Source organism: Hemitrygon akajei, chromosome 17 (assembly GCF_048418815.1).
Source record: "Hemitrygon akajei chromosome 17, sHemAka1.3, whole genome shotgun sequence".
Classification (NCBI taxonomy): domain Eukaryota; kingdom Metazoa; phylum Chordata; class Chondrichthyes; order Myliobatiformes; family Dasyatidae; genus Hemitrygon; species Hemitrygon akajei.
The window spans coordinates 10002211-10018678 of NC_133140.1; the positions used below are offsets into that span (position 1 = coordinate 10002211).

Here is a 16468-nt window from a genome sequence, read left to right on the forward strand (position 1 = left end):
ATTCCCCTGTATCCCTCAGCTTCCCATCATTCCCAATACCCTGTATCCCTCAGCTTCCCATCATTCCCATTCCATTCCTCAATTTCCCATCATTCCCATTCCCCTGTATCCCTCATCTTCCTATCATTCCCAATCCCCTGTATCCCTCAGCTTCCCATCATTCCCATTTCCCTGTATCACTCAGCTTCCCATCATTCCCATTCCCCTGTATCCCTCAGGTTCCCATCATTCCCATTCCATCCCTCAGCTTCCCATCATTCACATTCCATCCCTCAGCTTTCCATCATTCCCATTTCCTATATCCCTCAGCTTCCCATCATTCCCATTCCCCTGTATCCCTCAGCTTCCCAACATTCCCATTCCCCTGTATCCCTCAGCTTCCCATCGTTCCCAATCCATCCCTCAGCTTCCCATCATTCACAATCCCCTGTATCCCTCAGATTCCCATCATTCCCATTCCATCCCTCATCTTCCCATCATTCCCATTCCATTCCTCAATTTCCCATCATTCCCATTCCCCTGTATCCCTTAGCTTCCCATCATTCCCATTCCCCTGTATCCCTCAGCTTCCCATCACTCCTATTCCATCCCTCAGCTTACCATCATTCCCAATACCCTGTATCCCTCAGCTTCCCATCATTCCCATTTCCCTGTACCCCTCATCTTCCCATCATTCCCATTCCATCCCTCAGCTTCCCATCATTCCCATTTCCTATATCCCTCATCTTCCCATCATTCCCATTCCCCTGTATCGCTCAGCTTCCCATCATTTCCATTCCATTCCTCAATTTATCATCATTCCCATTCCCCTGTATCCCTCAGCTTACCATCATTCCAATTCCCCTGTATCCCTCAGCTTCCCATCATTCCCATTCCATCCCTCAGCTTCCCATCATTCCCATTTCCTATATCCCTCATCTTCCCATCATTCCCATTCCCCTGTATCGCTCAGCTTCCCATCATTTCCATTCCATTCCTCAATTTATCATCATTCCCATTCCCCTGTATCCCTCAGCTTACCATCATTCCCATTCCCCTGTATCCCTCAGCTTCCCATCATTCCCATTTCCTATATCCCTTGGCTTCCCGTCATTCCCAATTCCCTGTATCCCTCAGCTTCACATCATTCCCATTCACCTGTATCCCTCGGCTTCCCATCATTCCCATTCCCCTGTATCCCTCAGCTTCATATCATTCCCATTCCAACCCTCAGATTCCCATCATTCCCAATCCCCTGTATCCCTCAGCTTCCCATCATTCCCATTCCATTCCTCAATTTCCCATCATTCCCATTCCCCTGTATCCCTCAGCTTCCCGTCACTCCCAATCCCCTGTATCCCTCAGCTTCCCATCATTCCCAACTCCCTGTATCCCTCAGCTTCATATCATTCCCATTCCACTGTATCCCTCAGCTTCCCATCATTCCCATTCCATCCCTCAGCTTCCCATCATTCCCAATACCCTGTATCCCTCAGCTTCCCATCATTCCCAATCCCCTGTATCCCTCAGCTTCCCATCATTCCCATTCCATCCCTCAGCTTCCCAATATTCCCTATCCCCTGTATCCCTCAGCTTCCCATCATTCCCATTTCCCTGTATCCCTCAGCTTCCCATCATTCCCATTCCATCCCTCAGTTTCCCATCATTCCCATTCCCGTGTATCCCTCAGCTTTCCAACATTCCCAATCCCCAGTATCCCTCAGCTTCCCATCATTCCCATTCCATCCCTCAGCTTCCCATCATTCCCATTCCCCTGTATCCCTCAGCTTCCCATCATTCCCATTCCATCCCTCAGCTTCCCATCATTCCCATACCATCCCTCAGCTTCCCATCATTCCCATTCCCCTGTATCCTTCAGCTTCCCATCTCTCCCAATCCCCTGTATCCGTCAGCTTCCCATCATTCCCATTCCCCTGTATCCCTCAGCTTCCCATCATTCCCATTCCCCTGTATCCCTTAGCTTCCCATCATTCCCATTCCATTCCTCAATTTAGCATCATTCCCATTCCCCTGTATCCCTCAGCTTCCCATCATTCCCAATACCCTGTATCCCGCAGCTTCCCATCATTCCCATTCCATTCCTCAATTTCCCATCATTCCCATTCCCCTGTATCCCTCAGCTTCCCATCATTCCCAATCCCCTGTATCCCTCAGCTTCATATCATTCCCATTTCCCTGTATCCCTCAGCTTCCCATCACTCCTATTCCATCCCTCAGCTTCCCATCATTCCCAATCTCCTGTATCCCTCAGCTTCATATCATTCCCATTTCCCTGTATCCCTCAGCTTCCCATCATTCCCAATCTCCTGTATCCCTCAGCTTCATATCATTCCCATTTCCCTGTATCCCTCAGCTTCCCATCATTCCCATTTCCCTGTATCGCTCAGATTCCCATCATTCCCATTCCATCCCTCAGCTTCCGATCATTCCCATTTCCTATATCCCTCATCTTCCCATCATTCCCATTCCCCTGTATCCCTCAGCTTCCATTCATTCCCATTCCATTCCTCAATTTATCATCATTCCCATTCCCCTGTATCCCTCAGCTTACCATCATTCCCATTCCCCTGTATCCCTCAGCTTCCCATCATTCCCAATACCCTGTATCCCTCAGCTTCCCATCATTCCCATTCCCCTCTATCCCTCAGCTTCCCATCATTCCCATTCCCCTGTATCCCTCAGCTTCCCAACATTCCCATTCCCCTGTATCCCTCAGCTTCCCATCGTTCCCAATCCATCCCTCAGCTTCCCATCATTCACAATCCCCTGTATCCCTCAGATTCCCATCATTCCCATTCCATCCCTCATCTTCCCATCATTCCCATTCCATTCCTCAATTTCCCATCATTCCCATTCCCCTGTATCCCTTAGCTTCCCATCATTCCCATTCCCCTGTATCCCTCAGCTTCCCATCACTCCTATTCCATCCCTCAGCTTACCATCATTCCCAATACCCTGTATCCCTCAGCTTCCCATCATTCCCATTTCCCTGTACCCCTCATCTTCCCATCATTCCCATTCCATCCCTCAGCTTCCCATCATTCCCATTTCCTATATCCCTCATCTTCCCATCATTCCCATTCCCCTGTATCGCTCAGCTTCCCATCATTTCCATTCCATTCCTCAATTTATCATCATTCCCATTCCCCTGTATCCCTCAGCTTACCATCATTCCAATTCCCCTGTATCCCTCAGCTTCCCATCATTCCCATTCCATCCCTCAGCTTCCCATCATTCCCATTTCCTATATCCCTCATCTTCCCATCATTCCCATTCCCCTGTATCGCTCAGCTTCCCATCATTTCCATTCCATTCCTCAATTTATCATCATTCCCATTCCCCTGTATCCCTCAGCTTACCATCATTCCCATTCCCCTGTATCCCTCAGCTTCCCATCATTCCCATTTCCTATATCCCTTGGCTTCCCGTCATTCCCAATTCCCTGTATCCCTCAGCTTCACATCATTCCCATTCACCTGTATCCCTCGGCTTCCCATCATTCCCATTCCCCTGTATCCCTCAGCTTCATATCATTCCCATTCCAACCCTCAGATTCCCATCATTCCCAATCCCCTGTATCCCTCAGCTTCCCATCATTCCCATTCCATTCCTCAATTTCCCATCATTCCCATTCCCCTGTATCCCTCAGCTTCCCGTCACTCCCAATCCCCTGTATCCCTCAGCTTCCCATCATTCCCAACTCCCTGTATCCCTCAGCTTCATATCATTCCCATTCCACTGTATCCCTCAGCTTCCCATCATTCCCATTCCATCCCTCAGCTTCCCATCATTCCCATTCCATTCCTCAATTTCCCATCATTCCCATTCCCCTGTCTCCCTTAGCTTCCGATCATTCCCATTCCCCTGTATCCCTCAGCTTCCCATCATTCCCAATCCCCTGTATCCCTCAGCTTCATATCATTCCCATTTCCCTGTATCCGTCAGCTTCCCATCATTCCCATTTCCCTGTATCCCTCAGCTTCCCATCATTCCCATTCCATCCCTCAGCTTCCCATCATTCCCATTTCCTATAACCCACATCTTCCCATCATTCCCATTCCCCTGTATCCCTCTGCTTCCCATAATTTCCATTCCATTCCTCAATTTATCATCATTCCCATTCCCCTGTATCCCTCAGTTTACCATAATTCCCAATCCCCTGTATCCCTCAGCTTCCCATCATTCCCATTCCCCAGTATCCCTCATCTTCCCATCATTCCCATTTCCCTGTATCCCTCGGCTTCCCATCATTCCCATTCCATTCCTCAATTTATCATCATTCCCATTACCCTATATCCCTCATCTTCCCATCATTCCCATTTCCCTGTATCCCTCGGCTTCCCATCATTCCCATTCCATCCCCCAGCTTCCCATCATTCCCATTTCCTATATCCCTCAGCTTCACATCATTCCCATTCCCCTGTATCCCTCAGCTTCCCATCATTCCCAATACCCTGTATCCCTCAGCTTCCCATCATTTCCATTCCATTCCTCAATTTCCCATCATTCCCATTCCCCTGTATCCCTCATCTTCCCATCATTCCCAATCCCCTGTATCCTTCAGCTTCCCATCATTCCCATTTCCCTGTATCCCTCAGCTTCACATCATTCCCATTCCCCTGTATCCCTCAGCTTCCCATCATACCCATTCCATCCCTCAGCTTCCCATCATTCCCATTTCCTATATCCTTCAGCTTCCCATCATTCCCAATACCCTGTATCCCTCAGCTTCACATCATTCCCATTCCCCTGTATCCCTCAGCTTCCCATCATTCCCAATACCCTGTATACCTCAGCTTCACATCATTCCCATTCCCCTGTATCCCTCGGCTTCCCATCATTCCCATTCCCCTGTATCCATCGGCTTCCCATCATTCCCTTTTCCCTGTATCCCTCAGCTTCCCATCATTCCCAATTCCTATATCCCTCAGCTTACCATCATTCCCAATACCCTGTATCCCTCAGCTTCCCATCATTCCTATTTCCTATTTCCCTCAGCTTCCCGCCATTCCCATTCCCCTGAATCCCTCAGCTTCACATCATTCCCATTCACCTGCATCCCTCGGCTTCCCATCATTCCCATTCCCCTGTATCCCTCGGCTTCCCATCATTCCCATTCCCCTGTATCCCTCGGCTTCCCATCATTCCCATTCCATCCCTCAGCTTCCCATCATTCCCATTTCCTATATCCCAGCTTCCCATCATTCCCAATACCCTGTATCCCTCAGCTTCACATCATTCCCATTCCCCTGTATCCCTCAGCTTCCCATCATTCCCAATACCCTGTATCCCTCAGCTTCCCATCATTCCCATTCCATTCCTCAATTTCCCATCATTCCCATTCCCCTGTATCCCTCATCTTCCTATCATTCCCAATCCCCTGTATCCCTCAGCTTCCCATCATTCCCATTTCCCTGTATCACTCAGCTTCCCATCATTCCCATTCCCCTGTATCCCTCAGGTTCCCATCATTCCCATTCCATCCCTCAGCTTCCCATCATTCACATTCCATCCCTCAGCTTTCCATCATTCCCATTTCCTATATCCCTCAGCTTCCCATCATTCCCAATTCCTATATCCCTCAGCTTCCCATCATTCCCATTCACCTGTATCCCTCGGCTTCCCATCATTCCCATTCCATCCCTCAGCTTCCCATCATTCCCATTTCCTATATCCCTCAGCTTCCCATCATTCCCAATACCCTGTATCCCTCAGCTTCACATCATTCCCATTCCCCTGTATCCCTCAGCTTCCCATCATTCCCAATACCCTGTATACCTCAGCTTCACATCATTCCCATTCCCCTGTATCCCTCGGCTTCCCATCATTCCCATTCCCCTGTATCCCTCGGCTTCCCATCATTCCCTTTTCCCTGTATCCCTGAGCTTCCCATCATTCCCATTTCCTATATCCCTCGGCTTCCCATCCTTCCCATTTCCCTGTATCCCTCAGCTTCCCATCATTCCCATTTCCTATATCCCTCAGCTTCCCTTCTTTCCCATTCCCCTGTATCCCTCAGCTTCCCATCATTCCCATTTCCTATATCCCTCAGCTTCCCGTCATTCCCATTCCCCTGTATCCCTCAGCTTCACATCATTCCCATTCACCTGCATCCCTCGGCTTCCCATCATTCCCATTCCCCTGTATCCCTCGGCTTCCCATCATTCCCATTTCTTATATCCCTCAGCTTCCCATCATTCCCAATACCCTGTATCCCTCAGCTTCACATCATTCCCATTCCCCTGTATCCCTCAGCTTCCCATCATTCCCAATACCCTGTATCCCTCAGCTTCCCATCACTCCCATTCCATTCCTCAATTTCCCATCATTCCCATTCCCCTGTATCCCTCATCTTCCCATCATTCCCAATCCCCCGTATCCCTCAGCTTCCCATCATTCCCATTTCCCTGTATCACTCAGCTTCCCATCATTCCCATTTCCCTGTATCCCTTAGGTTCCCATCATTCCCATTCCATCCCTCAGCTTCCCATCATTCACATTCCATCCCTCAGCTTCCCATCATCCCCATTTCCTATATCCCTCAGCTTCCCATCATTCCCAATTCCTATATCCCTCAGCTTACCATCATTCCCATTCACCTGTATCCCTCGGCTTCCCATCATTCCCATTCCATCCCTCAGCTTCCCATCATTCCCATTTCCTATATCCCTCAGCTTCCCATCATTCCCAATACCCAGTATCCCTCAGCTTCACATCATTCCCATTCCCCTGTATCTCTCAGCTTCCCATCATTCCCAATACCCTGTATACCTCAGCTTCACATCATTCCCATTCCCCTGTATCCCTCAGCTTCCTATCATTCCCATTCCCCTGTATCCCTCGGCTTCCCATCATTCCCATTTCCCTGTATCCCTCAGCTTCCCATCATTCCCATTTCCTATATCCCTCGGCTTCCCATCATTCCCATTTCCCTGTATCCCTCAGCTTCCCATCATTCCCATTTCCTATATCCCTCAGCTTCCCGTCATTCCCATTCCTCTGTATCCCTCAGCTTCACATCATTCCCATTCACCTGTATCCCTCGGCTTCCCATCATTCCCATTCCCCTGTATCCCTCGGCTTCCCATCATTCCCATTTCCCTGTATCCCTCGGCTTCCCATCATTCCCATTCCATCCCTCAGCTTCCCATCATTCCCATTTCCTATATCCCTCAGCTTCCCATCATTCCCAATACCCTGTATCCCTCAGCTTCACATCATTCCCATTCCCCTGTTTCCCTCGGCTTCCCATCATTCCCATTTCCCTGTATCTCTCAGCTTCCCATCATTCCCATTTCCTATATCCCTCAGCTTCCCATCATTCGCATTCCATCGCTCAGCTTCCCATCATTCCCAATACCCTGTATCCCTCAGCTTCACATCATTCCCATTCCCCTGTTACCCTCAGCTTCCCATCATTCCCTTTTCCCTGTATCCCTCAGCTTCCCATCATTCCCATTCCCCTGTATCCGTCAGCTTCCCATCATTCCCATTCACCTGTATCCCTCAGCTTCACATCATTCCCATTTCCCTGTATCCCTCAGCTTCCCATCATTCCCAATCCCCTGTATCCCTCAGTTTCCCATCATTCCCATTCCATCCCTCAGCTTCCCATCATTCCCATTCCCCTGTATCCCTCAGCTTCCCATCATTCCCAATCCCCTGTATCCCTCAGCTTCCCATCATTCCCATTCCATTCCTCAGCTTCCCATCATTCCCATTCCCCTGTATCCCTCTACTTCCCATCATTCTCCTTCCCCTGTATCCCTCAGCTTCCCATCATTCCCAATCCCCTGTAACCCTCAGCTTCCCATCATTCCCGTTCCCCTGTATCCCTCAGCTTCCCATCATTCCCAATCCCCTGTATCCCTCAGCTTCCCATCATTCCCATTTCCCTGTATCCCTCAGCTTCCCGTCATTCCCATTCCCCTGTATCCCTCAGCTTCCCATCATTCCCATTTCCCTGTATCCCTCAGCTTCCCGTCATTCCCATTCCCCTGTATCCCTCAGCTTCCCATCATTCCCATTTCCCTGTATCCCTCAGCTTCCCATCATTCCCAATCCCCTGTATCCCTCATCTTCCCATCATTCTCATTCCCCTGTATCCCTCAGCTTCCCATCATTCCCAATCCCCTGTATCCCTCAGCTTCTCATCATTCCCAATCCCCTGTATCCCTCAACTTCCCATCATTCCCATTCCCCTGTATCCCTCAGCTTCCCATCATTCCCATTCCCCTGTATCCCTCAGCTTCCCATCATTCTCATTCCCCTGTATCCCTCAGCTTCCCATCATTCCCAATACCGTACCCCTCAGCTTCCCATCATTCCCAATCCCCTGTATCCCTCAGCTTCCCATCATTCCCAATCCCCTGTATCCCTCAGCTTCCCATCATTCCCATTCCATCCCTCAGCTTCCCATCATTCCCATTTCCTATATCCCTCATCTTCCCATCATTCCCTTTCCATCCCTCAGCTTCCCATCATTCCCATTCCCCTGTATCCCTCAGCTTCCAATCATTCCCAATACCCTGTATCCCTCAGCTTCCCATCATTCCCATTCCATCCCTCAGCTTCCCATCATTCCCATTTCCTGTATCCCTCATCTTCCCATTATTCCCATTCCATCCCTCAGCTTCCCATCACTCCCAATCCCTTGTATCCCTCAGCTTCCTATCACTCCCACTCCCCTGTATCCCTCAGCTTCCCATCATTCCCAATCCCCTGTATCCGTCAGATTCCCATCATTCCCATTCCAACCCTCAGCTTCCCATCATTCCCAATACCCTGTATCCCTCAGCTTCCCATCATTCCCATTCCCCTGTATCCCTCAGCTTCCCATCATTGCCATTCCAACCCTCAGCTTCCCATCATTCCCAATCCCCTGTATCCCTCAGCTTCCCATCATTCCCAATACCCTGTATCCCTCAGCTTCCCATCATTCCCATTCACCTCTCTCCCTCAGCTTCCCATCATTCCCATTCCCCTGTATTTCTCAGCTTCCCATCATTCCCATTCCATCCCTCAGCTTCCCATCCTTCCCATTCCCCTGTATCCCTCAGCTTCCCATCATTCCCATTCCCCTGTATCCCTCAGCTTCCCATCATTCCCAATACCCTGTATCCCTCAGCTTCCCATCATTCCCATTCACCTGTATCCCTCAGCTTCCCATCATTCCCATTCCCCTGTATCCCTCAGCTTCCCATCATTCCCAATACCCTGTATCCCTCAGCTTCCCATCATTCCCATTCACCTGTATCCCTCAGCTTCCCATCATTCCCATTCCCCTGTATCCCTCAGCTTCCCATCATTCCCATTCCATCCCTCAGCTTCCCATCATTCCCATTCCCCTGTATCCCTCAGCTTCCCATCATTCCCAATACCCTGTATCCCTCGGCTTCCCATCATTGCCATTCCCCTGTATCCCTCAGCTTCCCAACATTCCCATTCCCCTGTATCCCTCAGCTTCCCATCTCTGCCAATCCCCTGTATCCCTCAGCTTCCCATCACTCCCAATCCCCTGTATCCCTCAGCTTCCCATCAGTCCCATTCCCCTGTATCCCTCAGCTTCACATCATTCCCATTCCATCCCTCAGCTTCACATCATTCCTATTCCCTTTGTATTCCTGCAACGTCCTCTTTCTCACACATTTCCACTTTGATTCTTTTGCCATGTATTGAAACTGGGGCCAATTAACCCACCAAGCTACATGAGGACAGGAAACTGGGGCCAATTAACCCACCAAGCGACACGAGGACAGGAAACTGGGGCCAATTAACCCACCAAACTATATGAGGACAGGAAACTGGGGCCAATTAACCCACCAAACTATATGAGGACAGGAAACTGGGGCCAATTAACCCACCAAGCTATATGAGGACAGGAAACTGGGGCCAATTAACCCACCAAGCGACACGAGGACAGGAAACTGGGGCCAATTAACCCACCAAGCTATATGAGGACAGGAAACTGGGGCCAATTAACCCACCAAGCGACACGAGGACAGGAAACTGGGGCCAATTAACCCACCAAGCTATATGAGGACAGGAAACTGGGGCCAATTAACCCACCAAGCGACACGAGGACAGGAAACTGTGGCCAATTAACCCACCAAGCTATATGAGGACAGGAAACTGGGGCCAATTAACCCACCAAGCGACACGAGGACAGGAAACTGGGGCCAATTAACCCACCAAGCGACACGAGGACAGGAAACTGGGGCCAATTAACCCACCAAGCTACATGAGGACAGGAAACTGGGGCCAATTAACCCACCAAGCTACATGAGGACAGGAAACTGGGGCCAATTAACCCACCAAGCTATATGAGGACAGGAAACTGGGGCCAATTAACCCACCAAGCGACATGAGGACAGGAAACTGGAGCCAATTAACCCACCAAGCGACACGAGGACAGGAAACTGGGGCCAATTAACCCACCAAGCTATATGAGGACAGGAAACTGGGGCCAATTAACCCACCAAGCGACATGAGGACAGGAAACTGGGGCCATGGGGAAGCCTCAGATGGTCTGAGGGAGAATGTTGCAAACTCCACACAGAGAAAACCAGGGTCTGCGAGCCAGCGGCAGTGAACAGTCCCTCTTATTCTGCCCCAATTGTCATTTCCCTCGCTGTCTGAGGCTAAAGAGGAGCACTTGGTAATCCCCGTGTTGTGTTTAACCCCAAACACACTTGTTCCATCACCAAGTCAAATCAGGGCCCACATTTAATTTCACCCCTTGTCAACTCGCGGCTGGCATCTCCATTGTTCTTCCATCTTCTCCCTTCTTAAATATGGCTCATCTGAGTCTCCTGGCCCACATCAACTCCTTTGATTGACAATTTATTCTGATTTCTGGTATCCCCTAAGCCCAGAGTCACTCCACATCCCACAACTCCCTCTGGTTCTACACTCCTCCTTACTTCTGTGAAACTCCAACTGTGCCCACATTTTAAACAGCTCCTCCACCCATACCTTGTTCCAGCTCAAAAGTTCCATCCCTAATCCTCTTAACTTCACCATCTTCTTTAAAACTATACTAAAACTTGCAATCTTTAGGCCCTCTGAAGTGTTATCTTGTTTGAGGTTTACTGTCTAGAATTTTATAAGGACGATGCATCGCATGGTTAAAGATTTGTCATAAGTAATCGGTTCCGTATGAGATTTCTGGTCTCTCCATTAATGTTTTATGAATAATAGAAGTCACAATAGCAGGATGTTACATTTATTATTAGTTGTACCTAAAAATGTTTCTTCAGAGCTAAACTTTCTTCCCATTAAGATTTTGCTACCGCACACTTGAATTTACCTAACAAGCATCACAAAAGATGAAGAGATGCAGGCTTATAGAGAAGTGAAAGGAAAGCAAAGGAAATTGAGACTCATTAAAATCACGTTGAAGTTTAATGGGGTGAGATGTGAGGGGGCAGATCCCTGGAAAGGGAGGGGGAAGATGGACTGAGACATAGGAGGCCAAGTGAAACACTAATTCTGTTCCAAGTCTTGAGGGTGAATCAGGTGGAGTGGGCAGAGGTCCAGCAAACAAGCATACAATGGCCCATGGCTTCAAAAACAGAGTAGTGGGGGGGGGGGGGGGGTTGGATGAACAAAAGATTGAAATATTGGATAGGAGTGAATTAAGAGCCGCAAGGATGAATAGAAACAGGATAAAAGTACAGGGAAGATAGAAGTGAATAGAAATAGACCTGCAGAGTGGCTGAGGGAATGAGGGAAGATGGGGCAGGGGTCTGGGGAATGATGGGAAGTGGGGTAGGGGTACGGGGGAATTTGAGAGATGGGCAGGGGTCTGGGGGATGTTGGGAGTTGGGTCAGTGGTCTGGGGATGATGGGAAGTGGGGCAGTGGTCTGGGGATGATGGGAAGTGGGGCAGGGGTCTGGGGGACGATGGAAAGTGGGGCAGCGAAGAACGTTATAAAAAGGCTAAATTTGTTGATCTGGCTATGCAGCTTGCAAATTATCAACAACTTTTCTTCGATTCATGAACACATGAACACACAGTAAAACAGAGATATTCATGAAAACAAAAACTCAAACACAAACACTGCAACTCTGGTGACATCAGTTGTTAATATGGAATGTTGTAAGTGAAATTAAAATCACCTTAGCACTGAAACTTACCTTTGATCCTCTGTCATCCTGAGAGTAAAATAGAACTTCATCAATCTTTCACGCATGTCATTTAAGTTTAACCTGTAAATAGCTTTGTCCTTCATGATGGAAACAAGTTAATTAATTACTCTAAATGTTCTGTGTTTTTATAAATGTGTGGGAAGTTGGTGCTGGGAAATGAAACACTGTCTGCTGGAGCGTCTGTCACAGAGGGCAGGTATAGGCCGAGGCTCCCCCGGCAGTGACCCTTCTGGCGTGCTTCTGACCACGTCTGCTCCTCTCTCACCGCCATTTGGTGCAGCTCGAGTCTGCACAGACTCTTTAGTGGACATGACACACTTTCAGGAAACCAGCGACATGAGGAGACCACCGTCTCTAAATTTACAGGAATTCTGACACCATGGATGGAAGAGCTACAGTGGCATAGTCCAGACTCGATCACAACAGCCGTTTCCCCATTAGTTGGAGAATAGCTCATCAAACTGAGCCACCGTCAGAGCAGGGGCAGAGGAAAAGGGGGAGACTCCACAGCCTCTCAAGCCCGTTAAGAGTTTCCTGCTAACTTTTGGCCTAACTTTACCACACAGCTTTCTTTCAGTCTGCTTAGCAAAAGCCCACCAGCCCCAGATCTCCAACCAATGCGTAATTCTGCAGTTTATGCACTAAAACTGGCATCACCTCAGCAACAGAGCACTACGGACCAAGTGATGGACCGCACACAGACTTTGTGTCTGCTTATTCTTCATTTTGCAGTCTTTAGTTTTACACTGTCTGGTATCATTTTAAGGACAATTTATATTCTGTGTGCTGTCTGTGTCTGTGGCGCTGTTGCAAGCCAGTTGCACACCAGTTTGAAAGCTTCATACCTCTGCCTGTGGAAGTGTCTTCCCAACTTCATTCCTAGAAGAACCGGCTTTTAGTCTCTGCCCCGGTCCAAGACTCCACATCTAATAGAAACTATCTCTTCTTATCCAAAAGTTGATTTGAATATGGTTGATTTAAAAGAATGTGTTATGAGCAGGCTAACACATCCTTTTAAATCAACTCTAATTAAATCCACTTTCAAATTAATCTTAGACGTAAGAAATTCTACAGATGCTGGAAATCTATAGTAACACGCACAAAATGCTGGAGGAACTCAGCAGGTTAGGCAGCATCTCTGAAGGGGAATAAACAGTTGATGCTTTGGGCCAAGACCCTTCACCAGGGCTGGAAAGGAAGAGGCCAGATACCAGAATAAGAAAGTAGGTGGAAGGGGAGGTGATAGCCCTCATTTCTACCACTCACCTACTCAATAAGGGCAATTTCCAGTGGATTCTCAAGCTACCAACCCGCACGTCTCTTTGGGAGGAAGCTGGAGTCCACACAACAGCAGGGAGAGCGTGTGAACTCCACACGGACAGTGCCAACGGTCAGGACTGAACTAGGGCTCTGAGCTGAGGCAGCAGCCTGCCAGTTGTGCCACCTGGATACCCTGCAGAGTGAGGCAGACTTTTGTGGGCATCAGAGACAAAGCAGAGCCAGTATCTGTCACCAGCTGCAAAATGGGGACGGGTTTCATTTCCCAGCACAGACATCCTCTTCTAGATGGAAGTAAAAGTAACAAAAGTAAATGGAACACAGCAGAGACATTGAACAGACACAAAACAACGTACAGACATAAACAACCTGCTGCCTCTGGTGGACATTGGACTCGCCTTTGAGATAGGAAACCATTACACTGTGGAACCCAAGGCAGCCAGTGGTTTTAAGGGAGCTGGGAGTGGTGACAGAAGGCTCCGATGAAGATTATGGTAGAGAGCTGGTGAAATGGCAAAGCTTGAGAGCACGTGGTGATTGAGGAGGGAGTGAGAGGTGAAAGGAGGCTGGTGGGTGAGGATGCACAAGGCACCCAGGACTAGCTGTGCTCAAACGCAGTGCCAGGAAATGGGTCAGGATGATCATGTAGAAATGTGAAAATAAAAAATAAATACAGTGGCAAAAGCAGTAGGAGGCTCGGACCAGAAGTTAGATACCCGACTCTAGAGCAGAGGCCTGCACAGACTGGGGAAGGAAAGCTGAACACGGAGGTAACGAGGGTGGTTACAGTGGAGTAGTCCTTGTTACGCTAATCTGAAACCAGGATTAAAGTGAGTCCAAGTCAGCCCAGCAACACCTTCACCCCAGCGAGGAGAATCAGAGGCACAGCCTTCGAACATCCTTACACTGCGGTGTTTAACTGTAGGACATTCCAATTGCTCTTCAACCTGACTTTAGCGGGTTGCCTACCCAGCGCAAGTGATGGAATCAAGAAAGCTCCCCGGTTGGTGCCTGAAAGCTGACCAGCGCCTTGCTAAAGTCGCTGAGGCGCTGTGCGTAGGTGAGAGGCAGCCAAGGATGATGCAAACCGCTGACCCTAAACAAGATACCCCAGCTGTATTGGGGTCAGAGGTTTGAACAAAGAACTGGACAATACCATGACTGTACTTGCAGTACTGTGAGCAGATCTGGGCCCCATATCTAATAAAGCATGTGCTGGCACTGGAGAGAGACCGGAGGAGGTTCACGAGGATGATTCTGGGAAATGAAAGGGTTAATGTACAAGGAGTGTTTGATGGCTCTGGGGCCTTTTAGAAGAATGAGTGGGAATCTCATTGAAACCTATAGTATGTTGAAAGGCCGCGATAGAGTGGATGTGGAATGGATGTTTCCTACAGTGGGGAAGTCTAGGACCAGAGAGCACAGACTCAGAATACAAGGACATCTCTTTAGAAGAGAGATGAGGAGGAATTCCTTCAGCCAGAAGGTGGTGAATCTCTGACACTCATTGCCACAGCTGGCTGTGGAGTCCAAGTCTCTGGGTATATTTAAAGCGGAGGGCGGTAGGTTTTTGACTAGTCAGGGCATCAAAGGTTACAGGAAGAAGGCAGGGGAATGGGGTTGAGAGGGGTAATAAATCAGCTGTGCTCGAATGGCAGAGCAGGTTAAACAGCCCGAATAGCCCAATTCTGCTCCTGCGTCATGGTTACGAAGGGCCGGTGGTGTGCTGCGAAAGGCTGATGGGTCAAGAAGCTGAGGACACAAACTGACCAGTAAAAGTCACTGAGGAATCCTAGGCAGAGGTTGTTGGGCTGAAGGGAAGATGGGAGCTGAAATGCAGCAAGCAGCAGTGGTGCTGAAGAGTTTCGAACTGTCGGGAGTCCTGGTCAGAAGCACTTCATAGGCCCACTGGACAGTCATTGAGGAACGGTGCCCAAGGTACACCACGTCATTTCTATGGCCTGTCACGTGGAACCGGAATGGTACATGCTCCATGGTAGCCCATCAAGTAAATGGACTGCAGGGTTTCTCTGAAATGAACCAACCGAGGCGGGAGATTCCGAGTTAATTCTCTGACCCATGTTTAGTTAGGAGACCTCAGAAGGGTGTAGGGGTGACAACACTGAATGCTGAAGACTGCTGGGGGCAACTGCTGTCTAGTGCTGGCAACTGGGTATGAGTGGGCTCTGCGAAGGGACAGGGCAGACAGCACTGGCATACAGATGAAGGCTGGGTGAACACCAGATGGCGTTCCAGCTGGCTGGCACTGTGCACTCAGCAAGTTATTGACTTCAGTGAGAGGGAGGAGAGATGGAGGAAAGAGTTCAGCACACTTACCTGGAACCTTAGCAAAAAATTTTCTTGAACAGGTAATAGGCTAAAGGGAGTAAAAAGAAAGAATCAGTCTTAAAAAGATATACTGGTGTTTGATTCCAAAATATCAGTCACATTTATATAATAAAGGACCTCCCCAGTTTACCGATGCCCTATCTGCAGTCTGTACACACCAACATATATTTGTGCTATCGGTGGGATGGCTAGGGATGGATTTACTGATCCATCCCTGCAGGCACCTCTTACAGGTGGAAACTCAGTTCATGATGGTGTACCTGACTTGCAAATTGTACAGGATACAAACAGTTCACAGGAACAGAAGCCAGCCATAAGCTGGGGAGGTTCTGTACACTTTGCCATTAACAACAAAAGATCAGCACTACTACAGGGTGAAAAAACCAACATAACATGACCAGCTTTACACAGCAAATGTTGATATGATGCCAACTCAATCATCTCTTTTTTCTGAAGTAGCTGTCGGTAAAGTCACTGTAGATGATGAGCTGAGTCTTCAAATGCTAGAGCCAGATTCCAAAGGGCAGTTCTCACCCTCAGCACCCCCTGGCATGGATGGATAGTGCCAAAACAAATCTGGATTGAATGCTGAGATCTCCTGTATTCAAATCCAGCAGCCCCCCAGTGACTCCTGTACCTTCTGAATCTCCCAAACTCTCCAACATCCTCAAATCCAGCAGCCCCCAGTGAC

General features: G+C 48.8%; 1 protein-coding gene across 2 annotated transcripts in view; it reads right to left on the reverse strand.

The window, feature by feature from the left end:
* The window catches only part of LOC140740469 (calretinin-like), a 455595-nt gene that overhangs the window by 49280 nt on the left and 389847 nt on the right, over positions 1-16468 (reverse strand). The window contains exons 8-9 of one of the 2 annotated variants that reach the window (XM_073069645.1): positions 15766-15805; positions 12139-12156 (exon numbers count right to left, since the gene is read on the reverse strand). In XM_073069645.1, coding sequence (XP_072925746.1) covers positions 12139-12156; positions 15766-15805 — 58 coding nt within the window. The remainder of the gene's footprint in view (positions 1-12138; positions 12157-15765; positions 15806-16468) is intronic. The other variant, XM_073069646.1, reaches the window with a different exon arrangement.